This window comes from Triturus cristatus, chromosome 10 (assembly GCF_964204655.1).
Source record: "Triturus cristatus chromosome 10, aTriCri1.1, whole genome shotgun sequence".
In the NCBI taxonomy this organism is placed as follows: domain Eukaryota; kingdom Metazoa; phylum Chordata; class Amphibia; order Caudata; family Salamandridae; genus Triturus; species Triturus cristatus.
In genome coordinates, this window is record NC_140593.1 from 1,141,603,829 (window position 1) to 1,141,628,862 (window position 25,034).

Genomic DNA, 25,034 nt, shown 5'->3' on the forward strand with positions numbered 1-25,034 from the left:
AAAATTAGTCTCCTTCCACTTTAAGACTAGGTTCACATCACTATGCTGTGATCCTCATATGCGGGATTTTTGGTAAATCCTTCATGGGTAATAAGAGCATTGCCACCTCTTTCTTTGTCTGTAGGCCACTCAAAGGTTGCATATTGTATTAATATGCTAAGCTACTTAACGCTTTCACGATATCCAGGAGAGATTCAAAATCGGATGATTGTGCCCAACGGTTGGCTGTCATTGGCTAATCACTGATGTCCTAGTGTATCTTTATAGATTTGACTTTGCTTTACTCCTGTAGTGTAGTAGTTTGAGGAGAACACAATTCCCTTTCTGTGTCTAGACACTAGTGTAATTATGCACATCATGTGACTATAAAAGGAAAACTGCAAAACTGTTGCAGATGTGAAGCCTGTTTAATCATGGTATGTGCATCTATTGATTGAATTGCAGAAATGGTTACATGACAATTGAATCCATGGATACCTCCTGCTGTCAGTGATATTATTTAGTTGACATGATGTCAGTTTCCTCAGTTTTGTATTTTTTACACCTTTGCAGGAGTGGTGCAGGATAAACGAATGGACGTAGACAAGCCTTCTCTTCCCATCGGAGATTGTAGCCGTGTGGTTGGGAAAGGTCCGGGGATGAGACCTCACATTGCCAAAGATTTTCCCATGGATCGCAGTTCTTACTTTGATAAGGTTTGTCTTATCCCAATAGGTTTCCTTTCTTTTGTGTTGTCTTATAACATGTTATTCTAACCTGAACTTTTTTAGGTCTCGATATGAAATACCAAAACGTTTTGAAACCAGTCAGACGCTGAGTTTAAAGATTTGAGACCTTTTCATTGCAGAAATGCTTATTCAGCTTGTAGCATAAGATACATAATTGTCAAGGTAATAAAATTCCTACTCCGTGGGCCTAACTGGCTTTCAGCGATAAAGACAGTTGCTGTTACTAAGACATGCAATGGGAGCCAGTTGGGTCATAAATATTTCCGATCAGGATGGTGGAAAGGTGGCATGTATTGCTATATGTAGCAAAAGCAAAATAAAGCACACACACTAGGATGCAGAGCTGGGGTTCTCAATTTCCCTTAATGATAAATGTTTGAACTTCCTTTACATTTATATGAAATGTAGGGAGGATGTATTTGGGTGACGTTTTAGTGGAGGACTTGCGTAAAAAAATGAAAGATGGGTTAATGATGATGGAAGTCCTTATTTTGCTAATGGTGACTGGATTTTTGAAACTGCTGGCAAGATTGCTAGATTGATTTGTTATATTTATTGGGGTGTGTTTAATGCACACTATAGTCGAGTGCTCAAAATGCAAACGGGCATAAAAACATCTGCACAAACTGGATCTGCAGGGTGCTGTAATCAAGTGTTCTCTTTTTACTATTTCCCATTCTCACCTTGTGTGATACTGTGCCACGTACTGACGCAACTAGACACTGCTTCAGTAGCTGTAACTGTCAGAGCATATATTTTGGTGTAATGGGTGCCATGCCCCCTCCGTTGCACTATATAAGCATTTTCAGCCTCCTTTTTTTTTTTTTTTTTTTGGATCGCTCACGTCTTATGGCCAGTAACTTCCTTCACTGGGTCCTTGCCCCGACACTCCTTGGGGCTTAAAGGTAATTTTTACCAGCATACTTTCTACATCTCCTTCCCACTGTCACTGTAGGAATACACAGAATGCCGAGCCTAAGAACTCATCCCTGACTGTCTACTCAGAAAACGTTCCATTCATTAGAACTTTCTTCCAGTGACCAAGTCAGTTCTCAAATTACCAAAATAGCTATCTCCTAAAGGCCGTTCACAGGGTTTAAATGTGGAAGGGCATGCAAGACATTTGGTGAAATCCAAACAGGTCACATAAACCGCTCATCTTCCGTTTAGTAGACCAAGCTATTCAGCCTTCTTTCTAGCCACACCTTGTGAAGCAGGACTAGATCTTCCTCTTTGGTATTCCAGAATTATTAATCTCTCAAACATTTATCAGGGCACACTTTGAGCCACTAACTTTCACCCCCTTTTGAAGAGGGTATAAAGCTCATACATCCCCATCCGCATAGTCTTAATCACATCTCTATCTGAAAGCACCAGCTTTTGTAAGAGGGCTATACATTTTGCACCTTAGCCCATCGATCTTAATATCCATGCTGGTTAAAGCATCTGTCAAGCATCTTGTGTGCTCCCTGACTGGTTTCTGTCAGCCTGACACACAGTTCTGACCTCCTAGGGTGAGTGCCTCTGCTCAGGAGACCCGAAACAAAAACTTGTCTGTGAAGAGGGTGTAACACCCCCTCCCACCGGTGGTCCTAGCCAGAGCCTGCAGCCTTTTTTCGCAGAGACCGATCTCCATAAAATAACATTAGGCTCTTGACACTGTTTTGCACATTGCACCCGGACGCCCTTGTGTTGCTGGTGTTCTTTTGGTGCTGCCTTGGCCCTTGCCCACCACTCACCTTAACTCCTGGAGATTGGTCATGTAAGTCACTCTAGTATACCTGTTTACAGAACTTGTCCTTCCTTCCATAGGATAACATTGCAGAACACAAACATTGCACCTTTTGTCCACTTTTTGAACTGAAAACAATTTGTTTTAAAACGTCCTTACCTGAAAGATTTAGCTCTGATGCCTAAACATATATAAAGGTGCTTGCTTTTTTTATAAATTGGTGTAAATCTCCTTGAGTCATGTCATTTATTGATCATTGTGTGTATTTGCAGAGTTCTTGCACTAATCTTGGTTAAGCCTAAGGCTGCTTGACCACACTACCCCAAATAGAGCCCCTTGGAATTGCTAGAGCAAGCACCTGTCCACTCATAACGGAACCCCTGGACTCTTTACACAGTATATCAGATTAATAGACCCCATAAAGAGCCCCCTTCCTACAATCTACTTCGCTTCAAATTCAACCTTCACTTCGGATGGCTTTGATGCTAATTTGGAGAGACCTTTAAGGGCCTAAGGGAACCCTGCAGCCAGAACAGAAGCAATATTGAGGACACTCATACCTCCACCAATACTTGAGGATCGGCCCACATGACTTTGACCTTGAAAAGCATCTCATACCGTGGCCGAGCACCGCCCTTGAAGGATTCGTGCATGAAGCCATGAGATTAAATTGAAGAGGCTATGGCAGTCTCCTTGGGTCAGTGGCAGCAAGCCTTCTCAGCCACCAGAGCAGTTTCAAGCCAAAAGCTGAGACTCTACTCCAAGCTTTGAGGCGACGAGCCAACATAATCTGCGTATAAGTCTGCTTTGAAACTGGCACCAAAACAGACTCCTACCTTGGCATAGACCCACAACCATGCCTGTTGAGCTTAGTATAGTAATTGATTTCAGACAAAGAAAAATATTCTGGCTCTCTCTCCCTCTAAAGCCGGACGCTATGCCCTTCAAAAAGAGGATACTCGTCCATCTCGTAGAAGCTCCAACATGACCCAAACGGCACAGGCACAGCTCCCAGGAAGCCCCATTCCTACACTATTACACAGATTGACTTCACAACAACACTCAAGTCTCTCACCACCTGACACCCACACATTCTCTCATGCAGGGCATTCCAGGACTTGGCGAGGAGTGAGAAGGTGACTCCACTGTGGATAGAGAGGATTCATGGTATCTATGCAAGGGTGGCGGAGCAAACATTTCTGGATGGTTGGTGGGACTTCAGTCAGTGGTTCATTTATGCTGTTTCTTGTTCGAGGAGGGCTTTTTAGGCGTGTCAGTAGTTTCAATTGGCATCTTTTCTGATCAGGGAGCCAGTAAAGGATCCTCAGGTGTTTGGTAAGGAGGGTCCATTTCGGCAGAATGAGAATCCATCTGGCCGCTGAATTCTGTATCCTCTGGAGCCTTCCTATGAGTTTGGTAGTGGTTCCTGCATACAATGTTTTGCTATATTCCAGCCGACTGGTGATTAGGGATTGCGTGACTGTTTTTATTTTGTTTGCATGGAGCCATTTGAAGGTTCTTTGGAGCATGCGACGTGTGGAAGAAGGTAGAGGAGACTGTTAATCTGTCCTTTATTGATGAGCTTGCGGTCTATGATAATGCAGAGGTTGTGTGGGTGGTCTTTTGGGGTGGGGTGTGTCAGAGTTCAGTGGGCCACCAGGTGTTCTAGAGGGAGGCATTGTTGCCAAATAATCAGCACTTCAGCCTTGTCTGAGCTTCAACAGTTGTCCTCCTTTCAGGCTGCGACATTCTTCATGCAGTTGTGGAAGCCGGTCTTGGTGGTGGTTGGGTCTGCTGAGAGCGAGAGGATGAGTTGGCTGTCGGCATAGGATATGATGTTTACATTGTGGGTTCTGAGGATATTGGCTAGAAGCATCCTGTAGTGGTTGAAAAGGGTGGGGCTGAGGGATGAGACTTGAGGAATGCCGCAGATAGTTTTTGTGGGTTGCAAGGTGAAGGGGGGGAGGTGGGTTCTCTGTGCGCATCATGTGAGAAATTATGCAATCGAAGTGTCTCTCCCTTGGTTCTTTTCTGGTGCAGTCTCTTTGTGTGTGGTGGGAAACGGTGTAGAAAGCTGCGGCGATGTCAAAGGATCAGAGCCGCCTATTCTCCTTTTGAGTAGGATGCGGATGTCGACTGTAGTGGCGATCAATGCGGTCGGTGCTGTGGTTGGTTTGGAAGGCGTTTAGCAGGTTATTTCTCTTGAGATGTTTGGTTAGCTGACAGTTGATGGCCTTCTCCAGGACTTTGGTGGGAAACTGGAGCTGCAAGATGGGGCAGTAGTTCTGGAGTTCGCTGGAGTCTGCGGATGGTTTCTTGAGGAGCGGCCAGACTTCTGCTTGTTTCCGTGCTTCGGGAAAGGTGGCTGTGGTGATAGATGCATTGAGGATGATGGTGAGTTGGTGGCTGATCTTGTTGCTTCCTAGGTTAAAGAGATGGTGGGGGAAGGGGTCTGAGGGTCCTCTCGAGTGTATGGAGTTCATGATGGCTGTGGTATCCAATGTGCTGAGCTGTTACGATGTGGTGAGATGTTGATTGGGGAAAGCTTCCGTTGGAGTGAGGTAGATGTGATGGGGCTCAAAGTTTATGTAGATGGTGGGTATCTTGTTGTGAAAGTGATTTACTAGAGCGTCGCAGACTTCTTGTTATGGAGGAATTGTGTTCTCGGTCGCAGTGGGCAGGAGAACTCTCTGACAATGGTGAAGAGTTACTTGATGTGGTTGACGCTAGCCTCAATGTGGTCTGCAAGGGCATTTATTTTTGTTTGCATCTTTGAGTCACTGCTGGTATCTGTATAGCGCTGACTTGAAGGTGGTTCAGTCTGTATCGTCTCTGCTGGTGTGCCATCTTCTCTCCAGTTGTTTAGAGCTGCGTTTCATTGTGCTCAGTTCGTGTGTGTACCAGCTGGCTTGTTTGGTGGATCTGCGGGTTTTGGCTGGTTTGATGGGGGCAACTCGGTCGGCGGCGTTGGTGATTCAGGTGTTGAAGTTCTCGACTGCCTATTCAAAGTTGGTTGCAGCATTGGGCTGGGTAGTGTTGAGGGCGTCAGTCTATTGTGTCTGTTACTTTGGTCCAGCTGCGGAAGAAGATGCTGGGAGGGTGGTGAGAGGTGCTTTACAAATGCAAGGCAATGCGAATGCTACTTTGCAAGTTAACAGCATCATCTTTTGCAGGTGGGACAAACCCAGAAGTGGTATAATTCTGGGGCATTCAGGAGTAACAGACGAGGAAGGGGTAGAGGCAGCTCTTCAAGGATGCCTCCTGTTGGAAGGTGGGTTAATGGTAGGGGCAAATGTCGGTCTGCCACTAGCAATAAGGCCACCAACACATAATAGGACCCAGCATAGGTCTTAGAAAATTATTCCCATGCTCAACCCTTGGTAACGTGGCTGCGAGCAGACAGGCTTAACTTCAAAGACAGGTATGTAAAGCATTCAAAAACACCATTTCAGTAAATAATTAAGACACAACCCAAAATAAAAATCCAACACAAATTTATAAAAATATATAATATTTTTATCTTTTAAATGACACCAAAACGAAAAAAATCCACTGTAGGGAACCAGAGTTATGAATTTTTAAAGATTAGTCACTTTCTAGTGCTTAGAAACCAACAGTGCCCCTTTTAGTCATTTCGTTTTCTCTGACAGGGACACACCTTTAGAAACGGTTCTGAAGAATATCTCACCACTGTGTAGCCTTCTTCAGCAGGCTAGGTCCAGTTAGAACTCCTTCCTGAAGTTCTGCTTGCGGGTTCCAAAGTATCCAACACACAGTCCAAGGTTCTGGAATCTCCAAGAGGGTCCTTGAAAGTGTGAAACTTCAATTCCGCAATCCACTTGAACAAAACCCTTTCAAATCCACTGGCACTCCAGGCTGGGGATTCTTTGTGGGGATGTCCAGGTGAGCTCTATTAACCTGTAGCTTGCAGGGAGTCTACTTCTTAGTCCTTTTGTAGCAAGGTAATCCACAGGGCTGCAGTTTTCAGATGGCGCAGTTTTCAGAGGTCAGGCCTTAGAAGTCTTTGCACAGCAGAACTTCGCAGCAGGGCACGTCTTGCTTCAAGTAAGTTTCAAGCAGCAGATCTGGCGGGCTCTGCTCCTCTCAGATACTTATTCACAATTCTCTGGGTCAAGCCACAGGTCACTTCTGACCAATGAAAGCAGGGTAACTCCTCATAGTTATGACCACATCCGGCAGAGTGTGGCATTATGTTGTCCCAGAGTGCATCTTTCTTCCAAATCCATAATGGCTGATTTTCCAGCAAGGAGGTAAGAGCTGGCTAAACACACCCCCTGGGATGGCTTATTTCCATGGACTCTTCCCCTACCATCTGCACATACCTTCCTTAAGCCTAGCCCTGACTCTGGGTCAAGAGTGTCAAAATGAAACTGAAAGCCAGGCCTTCCCTCTGCCTTTGAAGAGCATAGTTTACGACTCCACCCCTGGCCTGGCATACCTTATAAACTAGCACACTGCCCTCCCAGCAGAGTGGCCCTTTATCACCTCTTCAAAGCAGCCTGGCTAATCCACTTATCTCTGACCAATCAGGGCAGACCACTGGAAGGCTGAATTTGGGCTTACAAACAAGAAAGTCTTATAACTTCTTGTATGTACACTTTAGGAGAAATTCAACAATATAATATTGTTGGATTTACTACTACCGTTCTGGGAAGTCTTTGAATGGTCCGGCTAGTCCTCTCCTATCAATATTTATTCATCTTTAACTTCCTACCATGTTAACCTATGGGCCATGGGGTTTGCAATGGGGAAATGACTTGGGCCAGTCTTCTAGCACCAGGGCTTATAAAAACATATTTTATAAGTATTTCCCTAATTTCTACAGGACCCCCCACCCCCTGTGCAACTAGGGGAGACTTTAGGGGTTCTGAATCTGTAGAAATATTGGAGATTCTCCTTTTACTGTATTCCTAGCATCAAAGTCGAATTTGGCCAGCAATTTACTGTTTCAAAGCAGTCCTGGCACCCAGTGCTGCTTTTAAACTGACCTCAGGCTTCAGCACTGCACACATGCTAGTGCAGAAAATGCTGCTGGCCTCTATACTACCATACCCCAGGGTACTGGGAACCTCTAGGTAGTTTCAATCCCCTGCCCTATTATAAACATCTAATGTGTTCCTTTCAGCTTGGCACTGGCCCTGGGCCTGGTTAGGCAGAGCCCAGGGTCAGTCAGAGTCAGTTACCACCAGTTCCAGTCAGCAAAAAGTTGGGGGGTGCCCAGGGCACAGGGTGACTTTGCAACACCTCCACTTCCATGCAGTGACTTATCAATGATACGTCCGTCGCACAGCACATATCTGGGAGTGAATGATGGTATTCCTTCCCATTGGGAGGAAAACCTCAGATGAGTGTGCCCTGCCCATAGTACATCAAGGTTGGTGCTTGGAGTTTCACACCACACTTATGAACGTTCCACCTGTCAGTAACATCAACTCCACCCATAGGAAGTATGCGTATTTCATAGAAACGGGGCTATCAAGCCAATGCCCCCACCCCAGCAGGGTCAAGGAGTATACTGTCTGTACTTATTCCTCAGAAGGAAGGTACAGCCTGCAGCCCATTCTGGCCGTTGGTCTTTGACCCATTCTGGATCTCGGATTGCAGCCCATTCTGCACCTTGGGCCGCTCAAACGGCACATCCAGTCTCAGTACTTAAATGACAACTCTACAAGATTTAATTCCTCTGCAAATGAGATCAGTTGGTGATCCTTTACCTCAAAGATGCCTACTTCCACATCTCCAGACATCTAGCCATCTCCAGACATCTAGCATGCTACCGGCATGTTGCATTAGTGACTCGCTCGCCTCAGCTGTCAACTCTTGCTAAAACAATCTGCCATATGTCCACCCGCATCCATTTCCAGCATCTAATGGCGCATTGTCTTGGAATGAACAATGGCTTAGACCTGCCAAGCAGGATACATCAACAAATATACGAGTGACAGATGAGTATTGTAATTCAATGATACTGTCAAAAATGTGTCACACATGCACTAGATCCATTAGCCATAGCTAAACGTGGGTAAGGTAGCCATGGTATTCGATGCTTCTAGAAATGATAGTCCATCGGCGTGAAAGGTTACCCATTAAACCAGACTTCCTCGCTTCAGCATCAGGGTCCGCTCAGACATCCAGTTCTCAAGGCAATGAACCTAGCAATCTGGCACACGAGGTCTTAAACGTAGTTAATTAAGGGACGGTGCATGCAAATCCTTCAGGAGGCAGGCAAGCTGACTGTGTCAGTCTGCTATGCTGCTAAGTTGAAAAGATTTGTTAATTGCTGTTTAACTAAAGAGGCATGACCTCTTAAAGGATCCGTGCAGCTTCAAAAACCTGGATTAGCATACACTCCTATTTGGTTACATTTGGCTTCTGTAGCAGCCTTCATGAAAAATAGGGAACACATTCATTGGTTTAATATAGCCATCAAAGCATTTATGAAGTACTTAATGAGTTATTCCTTCTGTAGCTCCATCGGCCCTACATGTAACATTAATGTGGTTCTGACAAGTCATGGGACCTCAGTTTGAGCTGCAGCACTTTTGTGGCATGCAGTACCTGTCATGGAAATCTGATAGAGACCTCTAGCTGCAGGTTCGAGGCATGTGGGCTGCTGAATTCATATCTGTGCATAGATCGCCGCCTAGTGTTGGGTCCGGATGATTGCACATTGTTGTCCTGGAAGAGTCTTCGAAGTATCACGAGATAGGTGACTCCTCCCCTGGACCACAGTGCGCATGGGCATCCTCTCCATCCTTAGATTGTTTTTTTCCGCCATTGGGTTCGGATGTGCTCATCGTAGCTCAAGTTAGGAAAATTCAGTTTAAGGCCAAAAGGCCTTTAGTTATCGTCGGTACTGTTCCCGTTCGGTGTCGACTAGTTTCTTTAGTGCTTTAGCACCTTCTTCCAGCTTTTCGGATCCGCTTGGTCCGAACATCAAACTTCGATCGACGATGGAATCGAGGACTCCATTCAAAAGGTGTCCTTTATGCCACGTGAAATACCCACATATCGACGTCCACCCGGTATGCAACAAATGTCTCTTACCGGATCACGATGAGTCGAAATGTATGGCCTGTGCCCGATTTGGCTCGAAGAAGCCTCTCCGGAATCGACGGGCAGCGAGATTGGAGGCGCAGCAATCAGCGCCTGCCCCGACCAAAATCTTTAGCACCGAAGACGAGGACGCCGAGAGCGTGGAAGACGTAGACTCCAGCCCCGCTTCCGAACACGATTCCCGATCGGAAGACGACGATGAGGTGATCTTTCAGAGAGAAGTCGTCGTCGAAGAGGTAGGAGACTACGATGAGGCCTTTGGGGCCGAGGAAGATGGCTCCAGCGAGGAGCTAGGCCCACCCGTCGATACGGAGGCCAAACAAATAAGTCGTCATAAGGCTCCGGTCGAGGGATCGCCTTCGGGCCTTACCCGAGATCAATATCACGGTTCTTCGGCCCCGCCTTCAGGCCCGGCCTCGAACATTTTGCAAGAGCCATTATTATCGAAGACGACTGGATTCCATTCAGTGAAACCGAAACCATCCATCGCACCAGTTCCATCGAAAACGAAAGTGAAATTGGATGTGATCGGCTCGAAGGCCTCGAAGCCCTCCACTCCTTCGACGCCGGCAAAGGTCATCGGCTCCGACCGCGCAAAAAGGGATTTCGGTGCCGAGCTCACCGCAGCGGATACGGGTGCCGAGCCAAAGAAAAAGGCCCTCGGTCCCCACAAGGCACCTCGCCCTCTGGCACCGAAGACATCGGCCCCGACCACCAAGTCTGCGTCGACGTCTAAAACGGCGGCGCCTGCCAAGTCATCGACTCCAACAAGCGTCGATACCTCCCTTCGGATCGATGACCCCATGACTGCAAAAAAGTCGGCGGCCGCTTTGACGCCTACCTCCAAGGTGCCGACCGGCTCCAAAGAGCCATCTGCATTCACCGTGCAACAGGTCTTGGCATCGTTGCAACGCATCCGAGAACGGGCAGCCCTCCACTCTACGTCGGGTCCTGACACGCACAAGGCTTCGAAGACACCCTCGGCGCCGACCAACATCGCGTTTGGGTTGCCGCCGCCCACGGCGCCGAAACTGTTCGAGATTCGGACACATGTCCACCAAACACAGTCCCTATCCACAGGACAAACAGATCTCGAGCCTTCACAGCCACGAATTATCGACGCCAACACTGGTAGGTTGATTCTTCGCAAGCGGAAAATCACACCAGAGAGGGGATTGGACTCCTACAAAATTCCTCTCAAACACAAATTGCCAGCAGGGTCAGAGCCAGTGCTTCATGAACACTTTCAACCCTTCCATCAGGATCCACCGTCCTTCTCTCCTACGCCTTCAGAGTCAGACGCAGTAGAGGACTATGTAGGGGATGATACCACCTACCCTGGGGATACCGATCCTGATGATCACCTGCAAGACCCAGATCAGGCATGGGATGACCCCACAGACCAGGGTACCGCACCAGATACCCATGACACGCAGCTTTATAACATAAAGACATCTCCCACAGAGGACACTGCTGCCTTTAATGCCCTCATAGAACGGGCTGCTGCCAATCATGGAGTAGAACTCCATTCTGACACTGTCGAAGAAGACTTCTTGGTGGACACTTTCGCCTCTTCCGAAACAACTGTCAAAACTCTGCCCATGTTAAAAGGAGTTCTCAAGCCTGCAAAAGACATTTTTAAAGAAACAACCAGGGCGCGGGTGCTAAACCCCAGGATTGAAAAAAAAAAAATACAAGCCTGCACCCGGAGACCCTATGTACATTAGGGGTCAGTTACCTTTGGACTCCATGGTGGTTGCTAATGCTCGCAGAAGAGCCCACTCACAAACAGGTGATGCTCCTCCCCCACACACAAGGAGTCCAAGGTGCTGGAGACATCCGGCAAACGGATTGCAGCGCAAGCAGCGAACATCTGGCGCATTGCCAACACACAGGCACTCCTGGCCCGTTATGATAGGTCCCACTACGACACACTAGAGTCACTACTCCAACATTTGCCAGATGAATATAAAGAGGCAGCGGAGCTCCTCATCAGAGAGGGACAACTCCTTACCAATGCATCCATCAAGTGCGCACTGGATGCAGCCGACACAGCGGCGAGGGCAATCAACACAAGCGTCATGTTAAGACGGCATGCATGGTTGAGAATCTCAGGCTTCAAGCCGGAGATTCAGAACAATATCCTAAATCAACCGGTCAACCCAGACTATTTATTTGGCCCTGAAGTTGACACTACCCTCGAAAATTAAAAAAGACACTGACACTGCGAAATCAATGGGGGCTCTGCAGACACAGCCGTTTCGTAGTGGCTCCTTTCGTCGCCCCGGGAATAGAGGAGCAGCTAGGGGTCAGGGGTCACAGCAGCAGTACACTAAAGGAGGCACACAAAGTACCTATGATAAAACCAACAGAGGTGGATATCGTGGCTCCAGCACCAAGGGCAGAGGACGTGGTTACGGCAACACCAGGTCCTCCCCCAAAAACAAACAGTGACGCCCTCTCCCTGCCCCCCGACCACATAACACCTGTCGGGGGGAGACTCCAACAGTTCCTGTCAGCGTGGAAAGCCATCACCACAGACAGGTGGGTCAGGGACATTATCCAGCACGGTTACTGTCTCGAATTAACGTCCACTCCACCCAAAATACCGCCAAAGCACCGTCCTATGTCCGTAGAGCACTTGGCATTATTGCAGCAGGAAGTGCTAAGTATGCTGCAAAAAGGTGCAATAGAGGTCGTGCCCGTCAACCAGCAGGGGACAGGGGTGTACTCTCTGTACTTCTTAATCCCAAAAAAGGACGGGTCGCTCAGACCTATACTAGACCTGAGACCCCTCAACCGATACATTCTCTCAGAGCATTTCCATATGCTCACCCTACAACAGGTTCTCCCGCTACTCAGTCAGGGAGACTTCCTAGCCACACTGGACCTAAAAGATGTGTATTTCCACATACCCATACACCCTTCACACAGGAAATATCTCAGGTTCACCATTCAGGGGCATCGCTATCAGCTCAAAGTTCTCCCCTTCGGAGTAACAACAGCACCCAGGGTCTTTACCAAGTGTCTAGCAACAGATCTACGAAGACAACACATTCACGTCTTCCCTTACCTGGACGACTGGCTTGTTCAGGCAAAGTCAGCCCAGCAATGTGCCAGCCACATGTCCCTCACCATTCACCACCTTCACAGTCTGGGATTCTCACTAAACTACCCAAAATCACATCTCCAACCCGCACACGTACGACCGTACCTGGGCGCGACCATAAACACTCTGGCAGCCACAGCTCAGCCAAATTTAGTGAGGATCAACAGCATGCAACTGCTGATCACAAAGTTCAAACCTCAACACTCCCTTCCTGCGCGAGTGTTCATGCAGTTGATAGGCATGATGGCCTCCTGCATTTTCATAGTCCCGCACGCAAGACTACATATGCGCCCGCTTCAGGAGTGCTTGGCACGTCAATGGAATCAGGCTCACGGGCAATTAAAAGACCTAGTGTTGGTGAGCGGTCGGGCATACAACTCTCTGCATTGGTGGACTCCACAAAATCTTTGCAAGGGCCGACCGTTCCAAGAGCCTGTTCCACAAATAACACTGACAGCGGACGCCTCTCTCCAGGGTTGGGGAGCTCATGTACTCACTTACACAGTGCAGGGACTATGGACAACGCAACAAAAGATGCACATCAACGTTCTGGAACTGATGGCAATCTTCCTAGCCATGAAGGCATTCAAAGTACACTTGTGCAACAAAGTCGTGTTGATCTGGACGGACAACATGACTGCCATGTACTACATACAGAAGCAGGGAGGAACACACTCTCCACAGTTGTCTCATCTGGCTCAGAGCATGTGGAAGTGGGCCATTCAGAGGAACATATTCCTCATGGCGGAACACCTCCCCTGGCAAGGACAACCAGATGGCGGATCTGCTCAGCAGACACAGCCACCAGATGCACGAGTGGGAGCTACATCCGTCAGTTCTCCAACCGTACTTCCAACAGTGGGGTCATCCAGAGATAGACCTATTCGCCACAAACGAAAACGCAAAATGCCAAAGCTTTGCCGGCAGGTTCCCACATCCACAGGGCAATGCGATATGGATGAACTGGTCCGGCAGATTTGCGTACACTTTTCCCCCAGCGCCACTAATACCTCTAGTGGCACGCAAACTGCGACAACACTCACTGACACTCATCCTAGTTGCTCCCACATGGGCGCGCCAACCATGGTACACCACCTTTCTAGAACTTTCCGTGGTGCCGCATCAAAGGCTGCGGATCAAACCCGCACTTTTAATGCAGAACCATGGCGAGATTCACCACCCAGATCCGCAACAGCTGAACCTGGCAATCTGGCTCCTGAAGTCTTAGTTTGGCTACCTAAACCTGCCACCTGACTGTATGGATATCATCAAGGAGGCCAGGAGACCCACTACCAGAGCTTGCTATGCGGCTAAATGGAAGAGGTTTGTAATTTACTGCAACAACAATGACATTAACCCGCTGGACGAATCCATTCAAAATATCATCTGTTACTTCCTACACCTATACCTATGCAATCTGGCATTCAACTCAATACGTATCCATTTAACCGCAATAGCAGCCTATCTCCAAAACAGGCAGCACCTCTCTTTATTCAGAGTGCCTGCCATCAAAGCCTTCTTGGAGGGACTCAAACAAGTAATTCCCCCAAGACACCCACCGGCACCAGTGTGGAACCTCAATTTGGTCTTCACCAGACTGATGGGTCCACCCTCCGAACCTCTCCATTCATGTGAGATTCAGTTCCTCACCTGGAAAGTGGCTTTCCTAGTGGCAATCACTTCATTAAGAAGAGTTAGTGAACTCCAGGCACTAACCATTCAAGAGCCATTTATACAGGTTCACACAAACAGGGTTGTACTACGTACCAACCCCAAATTCATGCCCAAAGTCATATCGCAGTTCCACATTAATCAAACTATCGAACTGCCTGTTTTCTTTCAAAATCCACAGAATGTCGCAGAGAGAATGCTCCATACACTAGATTTAAAGAGGGCTCTCATGTACTATATAGACAGAACTAAGGACTTTAGGAAAACAAAACAACTTTTCGTTGCCTTTTCTCCACAACACAAGGGCAACGCCATTTCCAAAGTAGGTATAGCCAGATGGATCGTTAAATGTATTCAAATTTGCTATCAAAAGGCTAAACGCACATTAACGATTCCCCCACGAGCCCACTCAACACGAAAGTTAGGGGCATCCATGGCTTTCCTAGGAAACATTTCTTTACAGGAAATATGTAGAGCAGCCACATGGTCCACTATACATACATTTACCAAACACTACTGTGTAGATGTACACACAAAATCGCAGGCAGCTGTAGGACAGGCTGTTCTCAAAACTCTTTTTCAGACTGCTGCAGCTGGCACGGGTAGCCGCCGCTAATGGAGGTACTTCTATTTATTCTATGCACAGATATGAATTCAGCAGCCCACATGCCTCGAACTGAATATGCTACTTACCAGTATGCATCTGTTCTTGGCATGTAGGGCTGCTGACATTCATATTGCCCACTCTCCTCCCCGGTGCCTGTAGCGGCTGCAGCACTCAGAATTACTGTATAGCATGGTCATCACTTACTGTATCTACTCCATCACTGCCACAATGGCGAAAAACAATCTGAGGATGGAGAGGATGCCCATGCGCACTGTGGTCCAGGGGAGGAGTCACCTATCTCGTGATACTTCAAAGACTCTTCCAGAACAACAATGTGCAATCATCCGGACCCAACACTAGGCGGCGATCTATGCACAGATATGAATGTCAGCAGCCCTACATGCCAAGAACAGATGCATACTGGTAAGTAGCATATTAAATTCCTTAACTTAGAATATCCCCAGGCGTCAGACTGGATCCGGAAAACCTTTTGCAGCAGCACCTCTGCGCGCCGGGGGACGGTGCCACACGACCCCACCCTGTCGTCCACGATCTTGACGTCAGCGCGGTCATATAAGTCCCTCCAGGCTCACTGATTCAGTTTCCTTCTTTTCCGCGTACAACACGGATCCGAAGTAAGCGGTTCCACCGGCCTGTTTTCAATCCCCTTTTTTGATGTTTCGCGTCTTGAACAGTGTGCGATGCCTTCGGGCTTTAAAACTTATACCGCCTGTTCGTGGCAAATGTCCGTGACTGACCCACACTTTATCTGTATGTGGTGTCTGGGCGAACACCACGATTCGACGAACTACGACGCCTGCCAACACCTCAAGCTTAAGTCCAAGCGGGAGCGCAGGATGAAGCTGCTTTCGGCTCGTCTGTCCCGGTCGGAGTCGTCTCGGCCCCCGACGTCATCGGCGGCAGGTCCCTCGGGCAGTGGGTTCCATTTGCGGCGTCGGTTGCCATCTGGTTCCCAGGTGCATCGTTCGCCTTGCTCGGGTAAGTCATGGCGCATGTCGCCGAGGTCCTCACTTCCTTCGGTTGTCGGGGGCACTAGTTCCCGGAATCCTCCAGACGTGCGCTCCCTGGAGTCGCCCCTTCTTTATCCACCTTATCCTGGCGCGGGGGCGACTTGGACCCGGATGGAGGCCTATGCCGCGGCCCTGCAGGCCTCCCTTGGATCCCCTACTCTCCCTGGGGCGTCCTCGGAGCCTCTGCTACGGGCAGGGTCTCCAACGGACTCGCCGGCGGGTTCGCCTCTGGTGCTGACTGTGCCCCTCACCTCTAGGGTTGATGGAGATGTGGCACCAGAGCGCGGCCCGGTTTGGTCCCCCTGTTCGACTCATAGCACCCCTGCCCCATAGTCCAGTGGGGCTCCCTGTGGTGCCGCAGGTGATTGCTGGTGCTTGCAGCTTGGCTCCGAGCCCTCCTCGGCCTTCCGGACAGGCGGCTGCCTTTCCTAGGCCTGGTTCAGCGCCGGGGCCTTGCCTCCCCGGCTCCCTCTCCGTCCCTTACTTCAGGGTCGGAGCCTGTTGTGGTCGAGGCTGGGTCGGTGCTTTAGACTTGCCTCTCCGACTCCATTCCTTCCTTTGGAGTTGGAGTCTGTTGTGGTTGACGCTGAGTCGGCGCCGGTACGGCGTTGTAGGCATGCCTCTTCTGCTCTGGCGCAGTCCCCTTCTTCGGAAGTGGAGCTCGTTGAGGTTGAGTCGGGGCTGAGTCTGCGCCGGACAGGGCAGGGTCGGCGCCGACCGAAGTCGCCCAGGCGCAGCCCCAACGCAGGATTATTGACTCCTCTCCGGGGGTAGTTCGGCGTCACCTCAACGCCCGGCAACGCCAGATCAGTCCTTGCCTCTCCACCACTTGGAATTTGTGGCCCCGGCGGACTCCATGCCTCCTCAGGAGCCCCATCAGGACCCTCATTCGTCAATGGGGCTTCCTTTTGGGCATTGGTCGCATCCCAAGTTCATTGGTCAACCTCCTTGGGGTGGGAGACTTAGTTTACAGCCCTCACCCACAGATGAGTTGCTGTCCGCTCCTCGGAGGGCTACCAAGGCCGGTGCAGCGTTCATTAGGGTTGTCTCGTTTCCGGAGTATGCACCCTCCTTCGGTCCCCCTGCCAGTTGACCCTCTGCTCGATTTCCACCATGGTTCAGGGACTGTAGACGCTTCTACCTTTTGAAGCTTCTCTTTATGATACCCTTTTGGGCACCTGGGCTCGGTCAGCTTCCGGTGATCTGGTGGCACGTTCTATCTTGCACCGTCCTGCTCCACATGATCCAGTTTGCTTATTTGTTCACCCAGACGTTCAGCGGTTTGTCCTACAAAATGCTTTTCCTTCCTTGCCTCAGCTGTTGCTTCCTCCCTCCCGGGAGTCCAGATGGCTGGAGTCGTGGGGCCGTAACATTTTCGCCTCCACTAGCACAGCTCTTCGATCACTAAATACAGTTTGTGTCTTTGCCCGGGCCACTTCTGCCCTTTGGCACTCTGCTGAGTCTCTTCTATCTGGCACTTCTGAGGGCGCTCGTGTTGATCTCCTTCCTCTTCTCCGTGATGGACGTGATTTGGTGGAATTTACAATCCGCTCGGCCTTGGATACTGCGGATTCCTTAGGCCGTGCTATGGCTAGTTCGGTGGCCCTAAGGTGCCATGCTTGGTTGTGGGATGGCGTCTTTCCGGAGAATATCTGGGAGCGCCTTGTTGACCTACCCTGTGATGGGGTCCTTTTGTTTGATGCCCACGCCAATTCGGCTGTTCAGCGCCTCCTTGCGGAATTTCGTCCTCCCCCATAGGTCTGTATTTCAAAGGTTTCCCTTTCATATGATCTAGGGTGGTTGCCCTTTTATTTGGCGTCCACCAGTTGGCTTCTGCGATTTTTAGGCTGGCGATAAGCCTACTGTGGCGGTGTTCCACAGATTATTTGTGTTCTGTTCTCTGATTGTGGTTTGCCCTAAGAGGTGTCCCCCTCCCCCCCCACCCCCATTGTTCTTGGGGATGTGCCATACTCCAAGTGGAGTACCTGTATGCTTTTGTATAGCTCTGCTATGCGTCACGCGGGCATGAAGGCCCCTTTGGGCTGTCTACGTCCAATGACGCCCTTGTCCTACCGTTGCACGGTGTTCAGTATTGTGCTTTTGGCGCTATCTCCTTTACGCCATGGGTCTTGCCTTGCATATGTGGTTTTCATTGTCTTTCAGCACGCTTCAAAACGCGGCTACCTCCTGCCACGGGGGCACTAGGTGGATTCCTCCTACGGCACCCATAGTTGCGTGGTCGTTGCTCGCCCCCTTGCTTTCCACCTCTCCGCTACTGCGAAGTCTGGTCCTACATCTGTGTTTCAAGGAGCAAGTCAGTGCTTGTACTGGAGCTTGCCCTCGTTCTGCACGGCGGTGTCTTTTCAAGCACCTTTCAGTGCACTTCGGTGTCTTTTCCTGCATCTCGAGCAATAAGGGTTCCTTGCGTTCCACTCCCTGGGATGGTCCACCCGCTTCACGATGCTTCTTTTTTGGCCTATACTAAACAGTCCCATTCTTCTGTAGGGGGTGGATTTCCCCTCCCAATCAGAGGAAGTGGTCTGGAGATCTGGGGTTCTTCTCAAGTTATGCGTGTTCCTATTCACAGCTCCTAGTGGCACTTTTGGTGCCTCTGTGGCCACTCCCTTCTGGGCTTCATCCTACTCTGTCTCCTGTGCCTGCGGGACAGCTCCTCTGATGCAGGTTGTCGCAGTGCTGCACCATGCTTCTCTGTATTTCGTGGGTGAGTTCACCCCTCGACCTTCAAGCTCCCTGGTTGGGCAGTTCCATGTTCATTTTAGCTTTCGCCGTGGCTGTCTGCTCTGTGCATATTTTAGTTGTGGTCCCCTTCAGCGTGCTTCAGAGTGATACTATTCGCCCCTGTCACACCTTTTGGTGACTAGGTGTGCACTTGGCGTGTCTTTGTTCCCGCCTGCTCTTCTAAAATGTTGCTCAGTTCCTGCCTCTGCCCTTTGCTTCTGGCTTTGGCCTCTCCGGCCTCCCTTGCGTGGGCTAGACTGGTAGGCTCTGGTTACATTTCTTCTTGTTATCCTCTAGCTTTTGTTGTCATCCACTTAATTCACCATTGAGCCGGGAGTAGTCCTTAACCCTCCTTCGTTCTGGACTCTCTCTTCTGTTCTGGAATATGGCTAGTGCTGTTTATACATCTCATAGTCTTATGGGTATGGTGTTGCACTATTCTGGCAGTTTGGGATGTTTTGTCTTTTGCTCTTTCTAGCCACTTGGGTTGCTGTCTGGCTGTTCCGCCACAGCCTTCCCCATGGTCCGTCACTCTGTTGCCGGGTCAGTGCTTCGGGCACTTTCTGTTCTCTGTCGCAGACCCACCTCCCCCTGGGGGTATGGCTGTGGTATCTATTCTAAGTTAAGGAATCTGTGGCTAGATGTCTCTATCAGATGTACAAGTTACTTAACTTCGGTAACAATGTATCTGATAGAGACATCTAGCCGCAGATTCCTTAACTTAGAATATCTCCCCAGGCGTCAGACTGGATCCGGAAAATCTTTTGTTCGAGGCATATGAGCTGCAGATTACACACTTTTGCATAGATCGCCATCTGGTGTTGGGCCCGGATGTTTGCAGTTGTTTTTCCTCTTGGAAAGTGTTTGGAAGTCACGAGGTCGGTGACTCCTCCTTTGGATCGTATTGCGCATGGGCTTTGGCTCCATCCTCAGATTGTTTTTTTCCGCCATCGGGCTCGGATGTAATCTTCGCGCTCCGGTTCCGAACATTTCCAGTTCGACGATTGAAGTGGAATCCTCACTCACATCGCGGTATTGTTTCGATCGCGATCGCCTCAATCACCTTCGGATCGACAAATCTTCGGTTCCAGTCATCGACGGCGGCCTTGGGGCCTACCCAAGCTCCGGTCCCGGGTGATGGAAAGAACTCCATTCAAGAAGTGCCCTCGACGTGGGTCCAAATTCCCCCACACCGATCTTCATGAGGTGTGCAACCTCTGCCTCTCCCCTTTACACGAGGCTCGAGACTGTCCGGCCTGTAAGTCTTTCAGATCGAAAAAGACTATTCGGGACCGAATAGCCAGACGAAAAATGGCGCACTCCTCGACCTCCGTTCCAGTTGACATCTTCGGGGACGACGACGAAGATCCAGGACAGCAGCGCACCGAAGAGGACCTCGTCCGTGCTTCCGAAGCCGACGACTCGGATGTAGAGGACATCACCCCGGCGCAGAGAGTCGTGAGTAATATACCCCGCCCCCCCCCCCCCCCCCCCCCAAAAGGCTTCGGTCACGCCTTCGCCTCCGGGCCTAGGCAAGACCAGAGACACTGCTTCACACACCCCACCTTCGGGCCCTGTGAAGAAGCCAAATAAGCCTTCCGGCGGCTCGGGCTCAAGCCAGCCTTCCAGCGGTGCCGACAAAAACAGTTCGGCACCAAAAAAGAAACCGGCCTCTACCTCGACACCAAGCTCTGCACCGAAGTCCTCGGTGTCGAAACCCAGCGCTTCCGTACCGACGCCATCTTCGGTACCGACCAAACCCCATAAGGCCCTCGGCACCGACACTTCCACGCCGAAGCCCACCTCGACACCGACCAAGAAATCGGAGGTTCCCAAGCCCAGTGCTAAGCACGGCACGGACAAGCCTAAAAAGTCATTGGCCCGAAGACTTCGGCGCCGACGGAACAAACATTGTCACAGGAACTCTTTACACCGGATCCCTTACAAAAAACTCTTACCAAGGATCCAAAAAACTGGGCATTTGGCACTCTCTTCCAAAAAGAGACATTTGGACAAACCGGCTCCACCTCCATCTCCAAAAAGGAAGGACTCTGCTACCTCCCCTTTCAGAATACCTTCCTCCACCCTCTCCACCTCCACCCCCATCTCATCGCTCTCCAACCCCGTCTCCAGACGATGATGATCAGGGGGACCCATATCACGATCCAGGGGATGTGCCCCAAGACCCCACCCCTATAGGATCCCCAGACCCATGGGACAACTACAATAACCCAGATATTCCAGACGTCCCACAAGATGACCTTTACCCTTCCAGGCTATCTCCACCGGAAGATTCATTAGGTTTCCACCACCTATTTCAGAGGCCGGCACATTATCACTGGGTAGAGTTACACACTGACCCAGTGGAGGAGGATTTCCTCCTTGACACATTTGATACCGCACATAGGTCTACCTCCATACTACCTATGCTCAAGGGGGTGGTAAAACATGCGCCAGAGGTTTTTAAGGACCCAGTCAGGGCCAGGGTCATTAACCCACGCATAGAGAAAGTACAAAGCTGCCCCCACAAATCCTGCCTATATCAAAGGGCCAGCGCCACTAGATTCCCTAGTGGGTTCCACTGCACGAAAGAGGTCAAATTCCCAGGCGTCAGGCGAAGCACCACCACCTGACAAAGAATCAAAGCTATTGGACGCGTCAGGAAAGCGCACTGTGTCACAGGCAGCCAATATATGGCGTATCGCCAACACCCAAGCGCTATTGGCCAGATACGATAGGGCACATTATGATGAATTAGAAACCATAATGCACCACCTCCCTGAAAGATACAAAAATAGGGCCAATGAAATAATTCAAGAGGGTAAGAAAATAACTAACACCTCCATACGCTGTGCCTTAGATGCAGCAGACACAGCCTCCAGGGCCATTAATACTAGCGTCCTCCTCCGTCGCCATGCTTGGCTGAGAATCTCAGGTTTCAAACCAGAGGCACAGGCCTCCATCCTAAATCATCCCTTTGACCAAGAACACCTATTCGGCCCAAAGGTAGATGAGGCCCTAGAAATAATGAAGGACACTGATACGGCGAAGTCCATGGGAGCCCTGCAGTCACAACCTCCTATGCGCTCCTTTCGCCGCTCTTCCTTTCGGAGTACATCTAGAGGCTACTTCTCAGATAGCGCGTCCACTTCCTACAAATCCCCCACTCAGTCCACCTTCACAAGGGGTTATCAAAGAGGCGGCTATAGGGGAAATAACAAAGGCAGAGGCAAAACAAATACCGCCCGCTCTGCCACACCGCCTACCCAATGACTCGCCCCCCCCCCCCCCGCTCCCTCCAGACCATCCCACTCCGGTCGGGGGCAGACTACAAAATTTCCTTCAGGTCTGGGAGACCATCACCTCGGACAAATGGGTGACCCAAATTATTCGGTCAGGGTACTGCCTAGAATTAACATCTACCCCCCCCAAACATTCCACCCAGGCAACGCCCAATGTCACAAGAACATTCCACATTACTAAAACAGGAGGTAATCTCCCTCCTGCAAAAACAGGCAATAGAACAAGTTCCCGCCAATCAGCAAAATTTAGGGGTCTACTCCCTATATTTTCTAATACCAAAAAGGGACGAGACTCTACGACCTATTCTAGATCTCCGGCCCCTAAACACATCCATACATTCAGACCATTATCACAGGGTAACGCTTCAGCAGGTGCTTCCGCTCCTCTCCCAGAACGACTTCCTCACCACACTGGACTTGAAAGACGCATACTTTCACATTCCGGTACACCATGCTCACAGAAAGTACCTCAGATTTGTAGTGGACGGGCAACACTACCAGTTCAAGGTGCTCCCATTTGGAGTCACAACAGCACCAAGGGTATTCACCAAGTGCCTAGCGGTAGTGGCGGCACTTCTCAGAAGACAGCACATTCACGTCTTCCCATATTTGGACGACTGGCTGATAAAAGCCACGTCCTACAACCAATGTGTACACCACACCGCCACTACAATCCAACTACTTCATCAACTAGGCTTCACGGTGAACCACCAAAAGTCCCAGATAACACCATCCCACATAAAGCAATACCTCGGTGACACCATAGACACCTCAAAAGCCATAGCCTACCCCAATCCGGCCAGGATTGCAAGCATTCAGGCTTTGCGTCAAAGATTCATACTTCAACACTCCCTCCCAGCAAGAGTGTTTATGCAACTGATGGGGATGATGGCCTCTTGCATTTTCATAGTGCCCCACGCAAGACTCCAGATGCGTCCACTTCAAGAGTGCTTAGCGTGCCAATGGAACCAGGCCCAGGGGCAACTGACCGATCTGGTGTTGGTAGACGGTCGCACCCATCGCTCTCTGCAGTGGTGGAACACCACAAACCTTTCCAAAGGTCGACCGTTCCTGGACCCGGTTCCACAAATAATACTAACAGACGCACCGCTCTCCGGCTGGGGAGCTCATCTATTACACCTCACAGGGCAGGGCACATGGACGCCACAACAAAAGTTACTCCATATCAACCATCTGGAGTTACTAGCAATCTCTCTAGCCCTAAAATCCTTTCACAGACAGATTTTAGGCAAGGCAGTCCTCATTCGCACAGACAACATGACGGCCATGTATTACATTCAAGAACAAGGCGGCACACATTCTCCACAGCTCTCTCAACTAGCACAGAGCATATGGAGATGGGCAATTCCACACAACATTTTTCTCCTAGCCCAACATGTCCCAGTAGTCCAAAACACCATGGCAGATCTGCTCAGCAGACAGACGCAGCAGATCCACGAGTGGGAACTTCACCCGCAGGTTCTTCACCCGTTCTTTCAAATGTGGGGGCATCCGCAGATAGACCTCTTTGCCACCCACGAAAACAAAAAATGCCCAAGCTTCGCCGCCAGATACCCACACCCATTGTCCAAAGGCAATGCGATATGGATGAACTGGTCAGACAAATTTGCGTACGCTTTTCCACCTCTCCCACTAATTCCGTTAGTGGTGCGAAAGCTACAACCGCATTCCCTCACACTGATCCTAGTAGCTCCAACATGGGCCAGACAACCGTGGTACACCACGCTGCTGGAACTCTCGGTAGTACCACACCAAAAGCTACTCCTCTCACCATGCCTCCTAACCCAGAACCATGGAGAGATCAGGCACCCGGACCCAGCTCAGCTCAACCTTGCGATCTGGCTCCTGAAATCTTAGAATTCGGATACCTAAACCTTCCCCATGACTGTATGAACGTCATCAGAGAAGCTAGACGCCCTACCACTAGAGCCTGCTACGCTGCCAAATGGAAAAGATTTGTTGTTTATTGCCATAACAAAACAATCAACCCTCTAGACGTATCTATACAGCACATCATATGCTACTTACTCCATCTACAAAGGTGTAACCTAGCATATACCTCTATTCGGCTACACCTCGCAGCAATTGCAGCTTACCTACAAAACAGGCAGCACCTATCACTTTTCAGAGTACCTACCATTAAAGCCTTCATGGAAGGTCTAAAACGAATAATTCCTCCCAGAGTACCACCCTCACCTGTGTGGACTTAAATATCGTTCTCACAAGGCTAATGGGGCCGCCCTTCGAACCTTTGCATAAATGCGAACTGCAATTTCTCACATGGAAAACAGCTTTTCTTGTAGCCATCACTTCCCTTAGATGGGTCAGTGAGATACAAGCACTTACCATACAATAACCTTTTCTTCAAATGCACCAGAACAAGGTTGTTCTCCGTACCAACCCAAAATTCCTACCTAAAGTCATTTCCCCTTTTCACCTAAACCAATCTGTTGAATTACCGGTATTTTTCTCGCAACCTCAAACTGTTGCAGAAAGGGCTCTACACACGCTAGATGTCAAACGAGCCTTACTTTACTATATGCAAAGAACACAACCTTTCAGAAAGACCAAACAACTGTGTGTCTCTTTCTCTCCACCACACAAGGGCAACCCCATCTCAAAATCAGGGATAGCTAGGTGGATTGTAAAATGCATCCAGATTTGCTACCACAAAGCAAAACGAACGCTATCCGTTCCCCCTAAAACCCATTCTACACGACAGATAGGGGCTTCTATGGCTTTTCTAGGGAACATCCCATTAGATGATATCTGCAAAGCAGCTACATGGTCAACACCGCTCACTTTACTACTGTGTAGATGTGCAAACCAAGCAACAAGCTAGTGTGGGCCAGGCTGTGCTAAAAACACTATTTCAAGCCACTGCAACAGATACCGGTGGTCGCCGCTAAGGTTGGGAACTGCTATATAGATTATGCAAAAGTGTGTAATCTGCAGCTCATGTGCCTCGAACGGAATATGCTACTTACCAGTATGCATCTGTTCTTGGCATGTAGAGC

The 25,034-nt window shown here is 49.5% G+C and overlaps 1 protein-coding gene across 7 annotated transcripts in view; it reads left to right on the forward strand.

Annotated features, from left to right (window-relative positions):
• The window catches only part of TNRC6A (trinucleotide repeat containing adaptor 6A), a 451,850-nt gene that overhangs the window by 173,838 nt on the left and 252,978 nt on the right, over positions 1 to 25,034 (forward strand). For all 7 annotated transcript variants that reach the window (XM_085629474.1, XM_085629478.1, XM_085629475.1 and 4 more), the window contains one exon: positions 553 to 695. In XM_085629474.1, coding sequence (XP_085485600.1) covers positions 553 to 695 — 143 coding nt within the window. The remainder of the gene's footprint in view (positions 1 to 552; positions 696 to 25,034) is intronic.